General features: G+C 68.0%; 2 protein-coding genes across 2 annotated transcripts; both read right to left on the bottom strand.

Annotated features, from left to right (window-relative positions):
- Positions 1-436: 436 nt before the first annotated feature.
- TAGLN2 (transgelin 2) lies at positions 437-2456 on the bottom strand. Its single transcript, XM_061444175.1, has 4 exons — positions 1747-2456; positions 1497-1671; positions 742-844; positions 437-663 (listed from the first exon to the last, which is right to left on the bottom strand). The coding sequence occupies exons 1-4, from the start codon at positions 1924-1926 to the stop codon at positions 522-524; spliced, it is 600 nt and encodes a 199-aa protein (XP_061300159.1). The 5' UTR covers positions 1927-2456; the 3' UTR covers positions 437-521.
- Positions 2457-5280: 2824 nt separating this feature from the next.
- Positions 5281-13985, bottom strand: IGSF9 (immunoglobulin superfamily member 9). Its single transcript, XM_061444177.1, has 20 exons — positions 13796-13985; positions 13514-13705; positions 11024-11176; positions 10777-10928; positions 10585-10702; positions 10318-10459; positions 10092-10237; positions 9849-9991; positions 9631-9771; positions 9433-9549; positions 9020-9179; positions 8810-8933; positions 8552-8727; positions 8197-8447; positions 8018-8102; positions 7579-7749; positions 7400-7445; positions 5862-6998; positions 5620-5765; positions 5281-5512 (listed from the first exon to the last, which is right to left on the bottom strand). The coding sequence occupies exons 1-20, from the start codon at positions 13845-13847 to the stop codon at positions 5334-5336; spliced, it is 3831 nt and encodes a 1276-aa protein (XP_061300161.1). The 5' UTR covers positions 13848-13985; the 3' UTR covers positions 5281-5333.
- Positions 13986-15579: the final 1594 nt, after the last annotated feature.

The following is a 15579-nucleotide window of genomic DNA, read 5'->3' as shown; positions in this document are numbered from 1 at the left end:
ACTCACCGCAACCACCCCTTAAATCCCCCCCTCCGAGGCCGGCAAGGAGTGAGCAGCGCCAGCCCCGCCCCTCCCCGCTAACCCCGCCCCTCCCTCCACGTGGCTTGGCTGCCGCCATGCTGCACGGCGAGGCCGCGGGGTCCTAGTGCCCCCCCCATAAGGGTCTCCCTTTCCCCGGGGGGGGTTCATGCCGTGATGGGCCCCCCCAAACCCCTTCCCCATCACGATCATTGAGCCTGGAAACAAGAAGAGCCGTTTATTGGGGTGCAGGGGGGTGCCCCCCCCAACACAGCAGCGGCGGAGGGGGGGCACTGAGCCCCCCAAAGGCACTTATGGGGGGGCCGGGTGCAGCAGCACCGGCTAAATAATAATAATATAAAAACAATTTTTGGTCCTGGAATCCGGGGGGGGGGGGGGAGAGAGGGGGGCCGGAGTGGGGGCACCCGGCTGGTCCGCAATGGATTGTATTGGGGGGGGGGGGGGCACAGGCAGTTTGGGGTCCGGTGGGGTTGGGGGGATGCTCAGAGGATCTGCCGGGGCATGCCATAGCCCGTCATGCCGGCCTGCGAGGCGCCGCGGTTGGTGCCCATCTGCAGCCCGATCACGCTCTGCCCCTCCTTCAGCTTGTCCTCGGAGAAGACGCGTCGGTTCTCCTGCGACTTCCTGCGGGCACAGTGGTGTCAGCGCCTCCTCCGGACCCCACCCGGGTCCTCCAGCACCCCCCAAGCACCCAGCACCTACTTGGGGAACCAATTGGGGTCTCCCACGAAGAGCCCATCACCCTTGGCCACGGCCAGGCTGCCCAGGTTCATCAGGGTCCTCTGCACGCACGCCATGTTCTTCCCTGCAAGGGCGTGGCCAGGCTTGGCTTCGAACTCATCCTCATCCCCATTTCCTTCCCTGTTTCCATCCCTATCCTCATACCCATCTCCATTCCCAACCCCATTCCTATCACTGTCATCATTCCTGTCCTTATCCCAATCCCAACCTCATGCCCATTTCCACCCTCAACCCCATCCCCATTTCTGTTCTCATCCTGTCCTTATCCCAATCCCATCCTCATCCCCATTCGCACCCTCAACCCCATCCCCATTTCCATCCCTATCCTCCATTCCCAACCCCACTCCCATCCCCATCATCATTCCCATCCCTATCCCAAACCCATCCTCTTCCCCATTCCCACCCTCAACCCCATCCCCATTTCCATCGTCATCCTCATTCTGTCTTTATCCCAGTTCCCATCCCCATCCCTGTCCTCATCTGCATCTCCATCCCCTTCCCCATCCTCACCCTCAACCCCATCCCCATTTCCATCGTCATCCTCATTCTGTCTTTATCCCAGTTCCCATCCCCATCCCTGTCCTCATCTGCATCTCCATCCCCTTCCCCATTCCCACCCTCAACCCTATCCTCATCCTTATCCCATCCCCATTCTTGTCTCCTTTCCATCCTCATCCCCGTTGTTTTCCCATCCCCATCCCCATCCCGGCGCTCACCCTCCCAGAGGTCCACGGTCTGGAAGATGTCGGTGGCGGCGATGCCGTAGCGCTCGGCCGCTTGCAGGAACTGCGAGATCTGCTCCATCTGCTTGAAGGCCATGGCCGACGCCTGCACCTTGGCCACGGGGCCCTGCCCGCGTGGGTGCAGGCTGTTGATGAGCCGGCACAGCACCTATGGGCGAGGGGACACCGGTGACAACCAGCACCACGGTGCCCCCCCCCCCCCCCCCAGTGCCCGGGTACTCACAGTGCCATCCTTGAGCCACTGCTGGAAGCCGTCCCTACCCGGTGCCGGCTGCGCCACGTCGCTGCCGCACTGTGCCAGGATCCACCGCACCAGGATCTGCTCCAGCTCGGGGTCGTACTGGCGGTCGATCTTCTGCTGCACCTCCCGGCTCAGCCCGTATGATGGTCCCCGGTTTGCCATGGTGACAGCAGGGCGGGGGGGGGGGGGTATCTGCAGGGACCGGACCCCCCCCCGTCAGCCCCATTGGTGGCACAGGGTGATGGTGACCACCGACGGCTCAGTGTCCATTATGGAGCTTTATCGCCCATGCCAGGCCCTGCCCGCTTCCTGCTCCGTGCCCACCCCATGGTGCTCCGGGCACGGATCCTGCTCTGAGCATCCATCACCACGGCTCAGCCCCGCGGGCTTGGCAAGCACCGGTCAGAGCTTGTTTGAGGAGCTGCCCCGTTTGCTTGGGCCCGGTGCCACATCCGGGACTGGCACCGGGAGCACGGGGCCGACGGACCCGGATCTTTGCCGTGGGGCCACCGGAGCCAGTGCCGTCAGTGGTACCCACCACCTCCCGCATCCCATCCCGCATCCTGACGTTCGGGGGTCCCGGAATGCCGGATGGGAGCACGCGCTGCGGGTGCCAGCCCCGGTGCCCAGCCAGCAACAACCACATGGGAGGGACCCGGCTCCGTTTGGACCCCATCACGCACCCGGTTTTGGGGTCCCTGACACCGGGAGCACCAGCGGGATTGGGTTTGGTGGGAGCCTGAACCCGGAGCCCCCCGCGGTGGCCGAGTGAAGCCGCTGTGGAGCTCCGGCACCGCGGCCACCCCGTGGCTCTCCCGACGCTGCCGTGGGGCCTGGGCAGCCCCTATGGGGACGGAGCCGCTTCCCGGGTGCGTGGGGAGTGCCCGGACAGGGGCCAAAGCCGCCGGGAAACAAAGAGGAACCGGGACCGGGGCAGTCGGAGCCCGGTCGGGGCTCGCCCGTTGAGGGGGATCCCACGGCTGGGGGGAGCAGAGCCCAGCCCTGCCGGGGCACGGCCACCATGGGGACCCCATAGAGCCCCAGTGCAATGGGGAGGGGACCCCAGCGAGCACCGGGCTGCAGCGGGGACCCGCACAGACAGCGGGGAGGGGACCCCGGCGGGGACAGCCCCCCCCCCCCCCCCCAGCGGCAACGGTTTCTGGTCCCCAGCGGCCCGGGCCGCGCCGCGGTGTCCGCAGCCCCCGGGGGCAGCGGCGCTGGGGCCGGAAGCCGCACCCGGTCCCGTCCCGCGGGCGCGGCCGCGTTTCCCGGCGCCGTTACCCCCAGTGGGGCGGGCGGGGGAGCCCGGGGCGGGGGGGGGGGGGGGAGCGGTCCCGCTCTGGGTCCCTCTGGCAGCACGGGGGGGGGGGGTCGGGTTTAGGGCAGAGCTACCGGTGCCCATCCCCGTCCCCATCCCGGCTCCCGACCCCACCTGCGCGGGCTCCCTCGGGCGCTGCCCGGTGCCCGGTGCCGGTCCCTACCTGCGGCGCGGCTCCCGCGGTCCCCGGTCGGCAGATGCCGGATGCCGCTGCCCGCGCCCTTTTCACGGCTGATGTCAGCGCGGCCGGGGGCGGCCGGGACCGCCCGTTCCCGGGGCGGGTCCGCGGCCGGGACCGGGGCAGCCCCGCCCGGTGGGGAGGGGGCTCGGGCGGGCCGGGATTTTGGGGGGGGGGGGGGGGGGGCACAAGGTGGGGATGCGGTGGTCACCGTGGTCAGGGGACATCGGGGGCTCGGTGGGGACGGGGTGGCCCCGTGGCGGGGACAGAGGGGCTGAGCGGGGCCATTGGGGTTTGGATGGGAACGAGGAGGCAGGGACAGGGTGAGCAGCGCGGACAAGGGACCACGGGGCTTTTGATGGGGGGAAAAGGGTGGCCACGGTGTTGGAGGGGCATCAGGGGTCTTGATGGGGACAGGGTGGCTGCGGGGCAGAGAGCGAGGGACAGGGAGGGGTTGGTGGGGACAAGGAGCAGGAGCATCAGGGGGTGGGGGGCACGGAGGCTGTGCGGGGACACCGGGGCTCGGTGGGGCCGGGGCGGCCGAGCCGTCGGGGCTGGGCTCGGGGGCTGCCGCTGCCCCCGGCCCCGCGGTGCCCCCGTGTCCCCGCGCAGGGGCAGGGCCGTGGCTGTTGCTCAAGCACCGTCTCCAAGGGAAGCCGCGACCAAAACAACCAAACAGACGCCGGGCCCGGAGCCAGCGGCAGCGCCAGCGCCGCGGTGTCCCCGCACCCACACCCCCGGGGCCCCAAATCCCCCCCCCCCCCCGCCCAGCATCCAAAATCCAACCTCAGAGCCCCAAAAGCCACCCCACAGAACCCAAAATACACCCAGCACCAGCACCCCCCCCCCCCCCCCCCCCCCCGGCACCCAAAATCCACCCCACAGAACCCAAAATACACCCAGGACCAGCACCCCCCCCCCCCCCCTTCGGCACCCAAAATCCACCCCACAGAACCCAAAATACACCCGGAACCAGCCCCCCCTCCCGCACCCGGCGCTGCTCCTTAGGGCTCCATCACAGTGGGAACCAGCCTTGCTTGTTGTGTCCCCCCCCAAGTAGTCAGTGCCCCCCCTGCACCCATGGGTGCCACGGTGTGGGAGGGGGAACGTCCCTGTAAACACCCCCCCCGTGTTGTGGGGGTTCCCGATGGGGCTTTGGGGTGTCTCGGAGTGTTCCCTGGGTGGGGGTCAGGGTGACCCACACGATAGGGGGGGGACAGGGAGTAAGGGTGGACATGGGGGTTCAGGATGGGGGACACAGGTTGAGGTGGGGACAGGAGGGGGGTAACACAGGGGGCAGGGCAGGGGATATGGGGGGGACACAGAGCAGGATGAGAGGGACATGAAGTGGGGATGATGACGTCATTTGGGGGGGTGGGGGTCACACAGAACCCGGATGCGGCTGCGCGCGGACGGGACCCCCCCGATGACCCGGGGTGACCCCGGGGCCCGGCCCAGCGAGGGGACCCCCGGAAGACCCCCAAAGGGCTGGGGGTGACGTCATTCCCGCCGGGGCTCCGCCCCCCCCTTGGCATGGCCATATAAGGGAACGAGGCGAGATAGCCCCGCCCCGCCCGCAGGGAATAGGAACGGGGTGGGGGGGCACGGGAGCGACGGGGGGGAATGGGATGAAGGGGGGGCACCGGATGAGAGACCCCCGGGGAGGGGGGACAAACACTGAAGGGGGGGATGCAGCAGGATGGGGGGGATACAAGTGGCAGCAGGAGGGGGTAGTTTGGGGGCTATGGATGCCCTTGGGGGGGCTCTGGGTGGCCTGAGGAAGGGGCATAGAGAGTTCTGGGGGGTCTCTGGGTGCCATAGGGGGTCTTGGGGAAGGTCTGGGTGCCGGGGGCGGAAGGGGGGGGTGTTTTGGGGCTCTGGGTGCCACGGGGCACCCTGGAGAGGCTTGGGGGGTCTGGGTGAGATGGAGGGCTCTGGGTGCCCTGTGGGGGCCCTATTGGGGTTCTGGGTGCCATGGGGGGCTCTGGGTCTCTGCTCCTCCACCCCACACACTGGGTGCTACATTCACATCTCTTTATTCCCCCCCCCCCTTTAACCCTCCATGGGGGTCCCCTACAGCAGCGTGGCCAGCTCCACGCGCTCCCCGCAGCACCCATGGGGGCCCGGGCGCTGCTCCTGCGGCCGCTGCCGGGCCCCATCCCTCCGCCGCCGGGACACGGTGCCAGCACCGGCTGCCAACGCCTCCGCCGACACCGAGCTCACCGGGGAGGAGCCGGCGGCGGCACCGGGCTCTGCAGGGTGGGGATGGGACACACACACACACACAGACACCGTCAGCACCCCGGGGTGATGGGAGCCCCATGGGTGCTGCCGCCATCACCCCCCTGCTCACACTCACTTTGCCGCTCCAGGTCGCGCAGGGCGATGGTGGAGCCGGGCCGGGCCGGGGTCCCGCCGCGGTAGAGCTGCAGCGCTTCCAGGATGTCGGATTCCAGCACGAACTCCGCGTCCCACTCGTAGTTCTCATCCACCGACGTGTTCCTCCTGCGGGGATGGAGCAGGGGGACCACAAGAGGGTTAACCCCATGGCCAAGCCATGACACGGCACCGGTTCATGCCGGTGTCCTGCTCGTGGCTCACCTCTTCCCGGCGCTGCCGAGAGCCGGATCCATCCTCACCGCAGCGGTTCCGCTCCAACCCGGGGGGGTGCTGGGGCCGTTGCCCCCCAAGGACGGTGGGCGCAGGAAGGAGGCGCTGCCGCGGCCGCTGCTCTGGCTCGTCAGGCTGCCCCGCGCCAGCTTCTCCAGCGCCGGCGCATCCGGTGCCTTGCCCGGTGGTGCCCAGTTAGGCTGCGCCGTGCTGGCCGCTGGCACGGCCTCAGTCCTGGTGCTGCCGGGCCAGGCCGCGGTGCCGGGCAGCGATGCCTTGGCGGGACCCAGGGGGAGGCTGGGGGGCTCCAGGAACGTGGTGGCTTTGGCACATGGGTCAATGCAGTCCGGGCACAGCGTCCGCCCCACGTGCTGCGGGGAGCCCTGCGTCCCCGGTGGGGTCCTGGTGGGGGGCTCCGGTGTGGGGGTGCTGGGCTCCGGCGGCTCGTCGCCGTCGACGCACATCTCCTTGAAGAAGGGCAGGCTCAGGAACTGGAGGATGCTGCTGCGGGCGGGGGGCTGCGGGCTGGGGGGCACAGCGGGGCTGGGGGGGGGCCGTGGGGAGCCCTCGAGGGGCAGCGAGTCCCACAGGGCGCTGCCGGGGCCAGGGTGCGGCGCCTCAGCGGTGCCGTAAGGCAAAGTGGTGGCGGAGGCCACGGGGCTCACGTCGATGATGCACAAGGCAGCGGCGGCGGCGGAGCCGCACACGGGGCTGCTGCTGCTGCCGTAGCCAAAGTACCGGCCCCGGCGGCTGGTCCAGGAGCCCCGGGGGGGCTGCCCCGCGGGCCGGGGGCGCAGCGAGACCCCCTTGCGCCAGATGGGCTCCTCCTCCTCATCTTCATCCTCCTCCTCTTCCTCACGGGGCAACTGCAGGCAGGGCTCAGGCTGCGGCACCGGGGGCTCCGGTTCCACCACGAAGCGGCCGTCGGGGCCGCGCCGGATCCGCTCCAGGGGCACGTGCTCCCCGGCGCTGCCATCGTCCGCGCTGTACCGGGACCCCGCGATGCTCAGGCCCAGGCTGGTACCGGCCTTCTCGCCCCACAGCAGCGTCCGGTGCAGGCTCCGGTAGGGAGACGGCTGCAGCTTCAGCTTCATGGTGCTGTCGGGGCTAGCAGAGCCATGAGAATTGCTGGAAGGGAGAAAGGAGCCGCTGCAGCGCCCATGGCTCAGCTCCAGGCTACTCCGGTTGCTCCCTGGGAGAGTCTGTGCCATTCCCTGGCACTAAATCCCTGCTCCTGGGCTTTCTGATCCTTCTTTCACCAAAAAAAAACAGGGGAGGGAGCTGGAACCCAGAGCATCCCAACCCCAGAGCCCCAAACTGCGGTGAGTGAGTGATGGGGAGCAGCAGGGACAGGACAGGGATGCAGCAGCAGGGACACGACGGGGATGCAGTGACGGGACACGACGGGGATGCAGTGACGGGACACGACGGGGATGCAGCGACGGGACACGACGGGGATGCAGTGACGGGACACGACGGGGATGCAGCGACGGGACACGACGGGGATGCAGTGATGGGATGTGACTTACTGTGGAGGTGGAAGCTTCTTGCTGGGGGAGAAGACGAGTGGTGGATCTGGAAGGCCATGAGAACACAAAGGGATCACACAGCGAGCACCACACAAGCGATGAGGAGGAAATGGCCCCAGTAAGACACCCCCACCACTCCCCCCAGCCCTGGCCCACGGGGTCCCGGCCCCGGTTCCTACCCTGCCTGCGCTTGCGGCTGCGCGCGGCGCGGCGCCGGTTCATGATGCAGGCGGCCACGGTGCTGAAGATGACGGCCACGCTGAGGAAGCAGATCCCACCGATGACCCCGGCCAGCACCGGCTGCGGCAGGAGCCCGGGCAGCTGCGTGCGGGATGGGTACACCTCCATGCCTGCGCCAACGGGACACAGTGGCACCGGGGTGGGTACCCACGGAACAGGCACCCATCACCGCAGGGACCGCGGCAAAGCCTCAGCTCTGCAGCCGTGCCAGGCACCAGGAGCAGGGATGCTCTGCACGGAGCTCTCCCACAAACTGGTCCATGTCTAGAGATGGTGAGCGCCCAGCGCTGGCTTTTGGGGATGCTTTGGGGACAATCCTGGACCGCACTGTGCACTTGACCCCTTTGAGCTCTGTCCCCAAGGCAGCCCCGGCCTTACCTGCTGTGGAGACGTTCACCGTGTTGCTGGGATCGCTGATGTAGCTGCCAGCAAAGGCCACCAGTCGGAACTCATAGAAGGCGTCCTGTGGGGAGCAGAGGGGCAGGAGCCGCACGCTGGCACCATCCCCGTGCCTCTCCAGCCGCCCCACCTGCAGGAGCACTCGGTGCCATCCCCACCTTGATGAGTCCCGGCACCAGGACCTGGGTCTTCGTGCTGGGGATGGAGCGATCCAGCACTTCCCACGCGCCGCGGTCCTGCCGCAGCTCCAGCGCGTACCCGCTGAGCGCCGGGGAGCGCCGCGCCGGCGGCTCCCAGCGCAGCAGCACCCCCCGCGCCGTGGCGTTGGCGCTCAGCGCCCGCGGTGGGGACAGGAGCACGGGCACGGTCACGGCCGGCGGCTCCGGAGGCACTGTGGTCACTGGGAAGCCTGTGGAGAATGGGGATGCTGGGATAACAGGAGCAGCGCTGCGGGGGGGTGGTCCAGGGTTCTATGGGGGGGGGGGGGGTGTGTTTTGGGGAGCCCCATCTCACCCCTGGGCATGGAGGTGATGATCTGGCTGAAGGGGCCGCTGCCCAGCTTGTTCTGGGCCAGGACACTGAACTGGTAGCTCGTGTCTGGCTGCAGGTTCTCCACCAAGAGGTGCTGAGCCCCCGGCGGCACCGAGAGCGCCAGCCAGTCGTGATGAGCGCGGGGCGGGTGCTTCACCCTGCAGGGATGTGGGGCCCATGAGCACAGGGGTGGTGTGGGGCCGGGAGCGGCGGGCAGGGGCTCTGCCCGTGGGCACTCACAGCGGCGTGTACCACACGCTGAACCTCTGGAAGTAGCCTCCATCAAAGCCAGGCTCCCAGGAGACGTTGGCAGCCAGCGGGAGCGGGAGCACGGAGACGTTGGTGACAGCGTGAGGGCTGGTGCCTGGGGAGGTGTTGGGGGAGCAGAAATGTGGCACACAGGGAGTTGGAGGGGGGATGCTTGGGGCCACCCCAGCACCAGGCACTCACCCAGCACGTGGACGGAGGTGACGGCGGTGACGGTGGCCACGGCGCTGGTGGCTGCACACTCCCAGAGCCCGTGCTGCTCCTTGCCCAGGGGCTGGAACACGAGGCTGCTGTTCCCATCCACCCGGGCACTGCCCCAGCTCTTCTTCCCTGCGCTGCCAACCTGCAGGGCAGAGCAGCGAGGGGCTCGTGGGGGCCACCACCAGCACGGGGGCTGCTCTAGGAGCTGAGGGGCGGGTTGGGACCCTCAGGGCAACACAGGGAAAGAGCCCTGAGTCCCTTCTCCTGGATGGACTGGGATGCAGGGACTCAGGTGCAGGGATATTGGATTGCAGGGACGGGGATGCCCCAGAGGCCAAAAGCAACATCCATCACCCAGGAGGTCTTGGTTGGCTCCCCAGAGCAGCAGCTCCTACCTTCATCCATGTGATGGTGGGTGAGGGATCACCATGGGCTGCACACGGGATCACCAGCTCCCGGCCCACCTCCTGGAAGTATTCCTCCTTGGGGCGCACCGTGAAGGCAGGGGGGTCCTGGAGGACAGGGATGAACCCAGTGTGGATGCACAAAGGCACCCATCGCACCGGGGCAGGGTGGGAGCAGCCTGGGCTCACCTTGAGCAGGACACGGGTGGGCCGGGAGGCACCGGCGGTGCCGTAGCTGTTGTAGGGGGTACACGTGTACAGCCCCAGAGCATCGTCGTTGCCCGTCGCGATGACGATGGAGCCATCGGGTCGCATGGACCAGCCGGGGAGCTGGGAAGAGGTGGGATGTGGGGTCAGGATGAGGGGCTGCAGGGGGGGAAGCAGGATGGTGGCAGTGGTGGTGGTACCTTGTCCAGCTCCAGCGGGCGCCCATCCCTGGTCCAGCTGACCGAGAGCAGCGGGGGGTTGGCTCGGGATGGGCAGCGGATCACTCCCCGCATCCCTTTGGGTAAGTGGGTCTCTGGGAGCATTGTGGTCACCTGTGCTGGATCTGTGGGGACAAAGGGGGGTACCAGCACCTGCAGGAGGGCAGCAGGAGCCGGGGTCCCTGTAGGGGCTGGTGACAGCCTGGGGCTCCTGAGGGCTCTTACATAGCACCGTGACGAAGGCCGAGGCGGAAGGTGGCTTCCAGAGCCCATTGCTGGGGGTGCAGGTGTACTTCCCAGCATCATCCGGGGTCGTTTGCTGGAGCAGGAGGCTTCCGTCCACCAGGACACGGACCCGAGCCTGGAGCTGGCTGCAGGGGACAGGGAGGAGATGAGTGAGCTCCTCCCCACCACGCTCAGCTCCAGCCCCTCGGTGCCAGCCCCGCGGTACCTGAGGTGGAAGACGTTGGTGCTGCCCTGGAACCAGGTGTAGGTGAGGTTTCCCGGGTACGCCTCCGCCTGGCACGCCAGGAAAGCATCTTGGGAGACGTTGACGGTGATGTTCTGGGGTGGCACCACGATGACGGGCGGCCCTGAGCACGGCACAGAGCGGGCAGTGAGGGCTGCGGATACGGGGTAGCCCCGGCTGCTCTCAAAGCCCCATCGCATCGACCCCAAACCCAACCCCTACGTGCGCCGGGGTGGCCCCTGCTCTTACCCTGCACGAGCACACGGGTGGTGTGGGTGATGGTGCCCTCCTTGCTGGACGCGTGGCACGTGTAGGCGCCCGCGCTGGCGCGCTCCACCACGGCGATGCTCAGCGTCCCGTTCCTCACCTGGTGACAGGAACAACGGTGCCACGGGTGTCCCTTTGCCCCCTATGGGATCGCAGTGGTGGTCGTGGCCAAACCTGCACCGCGGCCCCGCTCCGGATGGGGAGGTCGCTCCTCTTCCAGCTGACAACGGGCTGGGGGTTGCCGACGGCCGTGCAGGTCAGGCTCAGCGCATCCCGGTCCCGCACCTCCACCAGCGCCGGGGGGGTCTCCAGGAACGTGGGGGGAGCTGCAAAGACAAAGCCAAAGCCAGACCCTGACCCCCGGCGGATGCAAGCCCTGGATGCGGGGTCGGAGGTGGGGTGGGGGGGATGTCCCGGTTACCGGTGACGGTGAGGTGGACCCAGGTGCCGTTCTGGAAGTCGGCGTCGGTGCTGTGCCGGTCGAGGAAGAGCACGCGGCACTCGTACCAGCCCTGGTCCTCGGCGCGCAGGAGGTCGATGCGCAGCGAGGCGCCTTCCTCGATCCGCACGCGACCTGGGGGCACGGAGTGACCGTCACAGGGACGCCGGCACCACCGGGGTACCCCCCCCCTCATTGCACCCAGTGCCCCGCGGGGTCCTCCTGGTGCTGCCGGAGCCGGGGAATGGCCACGGAACTCGGTCACACCGAGGTTTAGGGCTCCAGGGAGAGGATGCGGCCATGGCTTTGCCCACCCTAGGGTGGCCTCATTGGGGAGCCCCCGCATCACCGGTCCCCCCAGCCCGGCAAAGGGATGAGCACCACGGACCCCCTTAGGGGATGTGGTGGTGGCAATAATGGGGGGGCTCTCCCCGGCCATGGGGCCCATGCAGCCCCACAGCCCCTGCGATGAGGAGGAGGAGAAGGGCGCAGAGCGGCGGCGAGCGCGGCTCTAATCCCCTGCGCTATTATCAGAGCCCTAATCGGCTCAGGCGGCAGCGGGCAATTGGCTCAGCTGCAGTTGGGGTGCACCCAGCACCCCGGCCCCCAGCACCCCAAGGGCTATGTGACCCCCAACCCAGACCACGGCTCCGGGCTGGGGAGGTGCGTTTAGTGCCCTGTGGGTCATTGCTCTTTGGGCCCGTGATGCTCCTGCTGCCATCCCAGAGCTTCCCAGTGACATCCCAGAGCTTCCCGGGACCAGCAGCTTCCCAAAGGGAGTTCTGCCGAATCCCACTGTTGGCTCAACCCGGTTTGGTGCCGTCGTTTGGTCCAGGAGCCACCGGAGCCCAGGCTGGGCTATGGGAGGCTGCGCCCTGCCCAGTGAGCGCAGTGAGGAGGAGGAGAAGGAGAGCCAGGCAGGCTGGTTTGGGTACGGGATCACACACGGGATCATCACACATGGGATCCCACACGGGATCATAGAACACGTGAACCCATGCCAGTGGCTCCTGGAGCTCCCTCCGGCCACATCTCCCCATGGGCAGCTCCACGAGGTGTGGGGCCGAACGGGTCTGGGTACTGCTGGTGCCATCCCTCGCTCCCAGCACAAAGCAAAGCCCCGGGAAAACCTCGCCCAGGAGCAGCAGCAGAATCCCGGTGGGACGAGGGGGTTCCCGTGTGAACGCTGGGAAGCGCCGGGAATCCCCATCCCTGCCTGCAGCTGCCGGCTCGGGAACAAAGGTCCCTTTGGAAGGGCCCAGGGGATGTGCCCCAGCCTCCTCTAATCCCCCCGAGCCGGCCCCAGCCCCCTCCTCCTCCTCTTCCACCCCCTTGCGATAACAAAACCATCCCCCAGCGCCTGGCAACCGTCATTCAGAGGGACACAAAGGGGGCTGCAGCCACCGGGATGGGGCGTCCGATGGATGCGGACAGACGGGGACAAGGAGCATCCGGTCCCCCGAGCGACCCCAAGGCTCTCATGGGGCTGGTGGCAGCTCAACTGGTGCTCCCAATCGCCCCTCGAGGGACACGGGGGGGTGGGGGGAGAGCAGGGGCTGCCCCCCTGCCCCTCCATCCCTTCCCAGCCCTGCAGGGGATTGGGAACAAGCCGCCCCGATGCCATGGTGACAGCCGGCAGCCCCCCTGCCACCAGCTCGGCCTCATTACAGCCACCAGCCCCTTCCCCCATGCGGGCTGTGTCGGTAACCGGAGCTCCTGCAGCCGAGGGGCCCCGGTGCCAGGCTCAGGTATCAGCAGCCTGGCCCAGGTATCTGGTAAAACCAGTGCCTTGTGCTCACTGCCATCACCACCGGTCCCACGGAGCCAGCACAGAAGCAAAGGGGGAGAGACCCCAAAATTCATCTCCTCTGCCCATGGCTGGCTGGAACCGCAGTGATTTGGGATTAAAGGCTCCCAAGCGGGCACCATCCAGCCCTCCCCATGCAGAAGAGGTCGGTGCAGCCCTCCCCACTCCTCAAGGGATGCTCTTTGCCTTTACCTCCATGCTCGCAGGGATCCCTCAAGCTCTGCTGTAAATACCCGGTATATCCCAGTATATCCAGGAGCAGATCCCCCTCCCACGCCGCGCAGCCCTGCCCCGGAGCAGCTTTACTCCCATTAGTTCCTTCACCAAAATCCCATTCCCAGGATCAGCCTTCCGGCGGCAGCATCCCACCGTGCCCAGCACAACAAACCGGACGGGACAGCCGGGCCGGTTTGGGGTTGCCAAGCAGGAGGTGATGGGACCTGCCCATGGAGCTGCTCCCACCCTGCATCCCGGTACCCACATCCCCCTGCTCCGGGCATCCCCGGGGCTGCTGCACCCCAAGGAGACCCTGCTCTGCAGTGGGGACCCCTTTGGTCACCCCAATACATCCCGGAGCCGGAGGCAGCATCGTGATGGGGTCCAACGGCAGCAGCAGCCCCAAAAGTGGGGACCCCACAACCGCACCCCCCCACTCCGGGACTTACCGACGTACTCCGGGTCCACGCGGGGGGAGTAGAGCCCGAACTTGATGAAGATGGGGAGGACGAAGCCGAACCGGACCCACTCGATCACGTAAAGCGGGGGCCGGTTCTCGAGGGCTCCCGGGAGGCCGCAGCTCAGCACCGTGCTCTGCCCGACCCGCCCCACCACGGACCGGGGCTCGTTCTGCCCGGTGCCTGCGGGGACAAGGCGAGGGATGAGCCCCGCCAGCGGAACCACGTGCGCTGCCCCCAGTCCCGGTGCCGGGCCCGGTGCCGGTCTCTTACCGTCGGCGCCGGCGATGAGGCTGAGGACGGCGGCGCGCAGCCACCACCGCATAGCCCAGGTCCCCGCGGGTCGCCGGGGGCCGGCAGCCGCTCACCGGAGGCTCCGCCGGGCTCCCCGCGAAGAACCGGCCCCGGGCGGGGGGCGCTGCCGGTCCCGCCGCCCGCCGCTCCTCATGCCCGGCCCCGCTCGGCTCCGTTCGGTCCCCGCTGGGCTCGGTTCGGCTCCCCTCGGCCCTGCTCGGCTCTCCCCGTGCTCCGGCCGCCGCCGCCGCAAACAAACCCGCGGCGCCGGGAGGGGCCGGCCTAAGCCACGCCTCCCCCCCGCCCGTTGCCACGGCGACAGCCAATCGGTAGGCCTGAGCCTGGCGCTCCCCGAAGCAGCCAATGGCGGGGCGGGGAGGTGGGAGCCGCGGGGGCTGCTGGGAGATGTAGTTCGGCCACCGGGGCACATGGGCAGCGCTCGGAGGGCACTGGGGGCTACGGCGGAGACCCCGGGCAGAGGCTCGGGCCGTGCCAGGCTGTCCCAAGCCGTGCCAGGCTATCCCAGGCCATGCCAGGCTATCTCAAGCCGTGCCAGGCTATCCCAGGCCATGCCAGGCTGTCCCAAGCCATGCCAGGCTATCCCAGGCCATGCCAGGCTATCTCAAGCCGTGCCAGGCTATCCCAAGCCATGCCAGGCTATCCCAGGCCATGCCAGGCTATCTCAAGCCGTGCCAGGCTATCCCAAGACATGCCAGGCTATCCCAGGCCATGCCAGGCTATCTCAAGCCATGCCAGGCTATCCCAAGCCATGCCAGGCTATCCCAAGCCATGCCAGGGTATCCCAAGCCATGCCAGGCTATCCCAAGCCATGCCAGGCTATCCCAGGCCGTGCTGTGCCATCCCAAGCCATGCCAGGCTATCCCAAGCCATGCCAGGCTATCCCAGGCCATGCCAGGCTATCCCAACACATGCCAGGCTATCCCAGGCCATGCTGTGCCATCCTAAGCCATGCCAGGCTATCCCAAGCCATGCCAGGCTATCCCAGGCCGTGCTGTGCTATCCCAAGCCATGCCAGGCTATCCCAAGCCATGCCAGGCTATCCCAGGCTGTGCTGTGCCATCCCAAGCCAAGCCATGCCCAGCTCTTACCCACTGCACTGCATTGGCACCATGCTAAGCAATGCCGTGCTGTGCCACACTCAGCCATGCCAAGCCAAGCCTTGCCATTCCACGCCTCGCCCTGCCAAACCCTTCCCTGCCGTACCACACCGTGCCACGCTGGGTTATCGTGCCCTGTGTGCCATGCCAAGCTGTGCCATTCTTTGCCATGCCCTGCTGAGACTTTCCTGCTGTACCACACCACACCACGCCACGCATACCAAGCTCTTCCCTGCCATGCTGCACCATATAACACCCTGCAGAGCCATGATGTGCCATGCCGTGCCGTGCCGTGCCCGGCCGCACACGTGTAGGGGCCCAGGGCACCCCGTGAGCGCTGCCATGCCCCTGCTCTAATCCCATCCTAAACATGTCCCTGGCACAGAGACGGCCACCGGAGCTGTGTCCCCCCCCTCTGCGCCGCGCTGAGCCGGAGCTGGGCTGCCCGCCAGGCCGGGGGCTCCGGGTGCCCTCGCGGCACCGGGGCTGACCGGGAAGGGACCACCCCTGGTGCCATTGAGGAGCCGGCATCGAGCTCTGTGCTCAGGCCGTGTGCGGCAGCACCAGAGCACGGAGCCAGGGGGGGCTGGGGCAGAGCCCCCATCCCGACCCCCCCCCCCCCTCCCCGTGTTCCCTGGGGCAGGG

Source organism: Pezoporus flaviventris, unplaced genomic scaffold (assembly GCF_033815535.1).
Source record: "Pezoporus flaviventris isolate CSIRO_AGI_PZ_B2104156 unplaced genomic scaffold, CSIRO_AGI_Pfla_v1 ptg000721l, whole genome shotgun sequence".
Classification (NCBI taxonomy): domain Eukaryota; kingdom Metazoa; phylum Chordata; class Aves; order Psittaciformes; family Psittacidae; genus Pezoporus; species Pezoporus flaviventris.
The sequence above is the reverse complement of the archived record's forward strand: the minus strand, read 5'-3'. Positions and strand labels throughout refer to the sequence as shown.

What these genes read in the sequence shown, in the direction of transcription:
- TAGLN2 (XM_061444175.1), bottom strand. Translation starts at nt 1,926, where the DNA reads ATGGCAAACCGGGGACCATCATACGGGCTGAGCCGGGAGGTGCAGCAG. An exon ending in GACCGTGGACCTCTGGGAGG is followed by an intron (nt 845 to 1,496) that starts GTGAGCGCCGGG and finishes ACGCCCTTGCAG; the next exon opens with GGAAGAACATGGCGTGCGTG. An exon ending in GACCCCAATTGGTTCCCCAA is followed by an intron (nt 664 to 741) that starts GTAGGTGCTGGG and finishes CTGTGCCCGCAG; the next exon opens with GAAGTCGCAGGAGAACCGAC.
- IGSF9 (XM_061444177.1), bottom strand. Translation starts at nt 13,847, where the DNA reads ATGCGGTGGTGGCTGCGCGCCGCCGTCCTCAGCCTCATCGCCGGCGCC. An exon ending in AGCGTGTGGTACACGCCGCT is followed by an intron (nt 8,728 to 8,809) that starts GTGAGTGCCCAC and finishes ACATCCCTGCAG; the next exon opens with GGTGAAGCACCCGCCCCGCG. An exon ending in TGGTGCCGGGACTCATCAAG is followed by an intron (nt 8,103 to 8,196) that starts GTGGGGATGGCA and finishes TGCTCCCCACAG; the next exon opens with GACGCCTTCTATGAGTTCCG.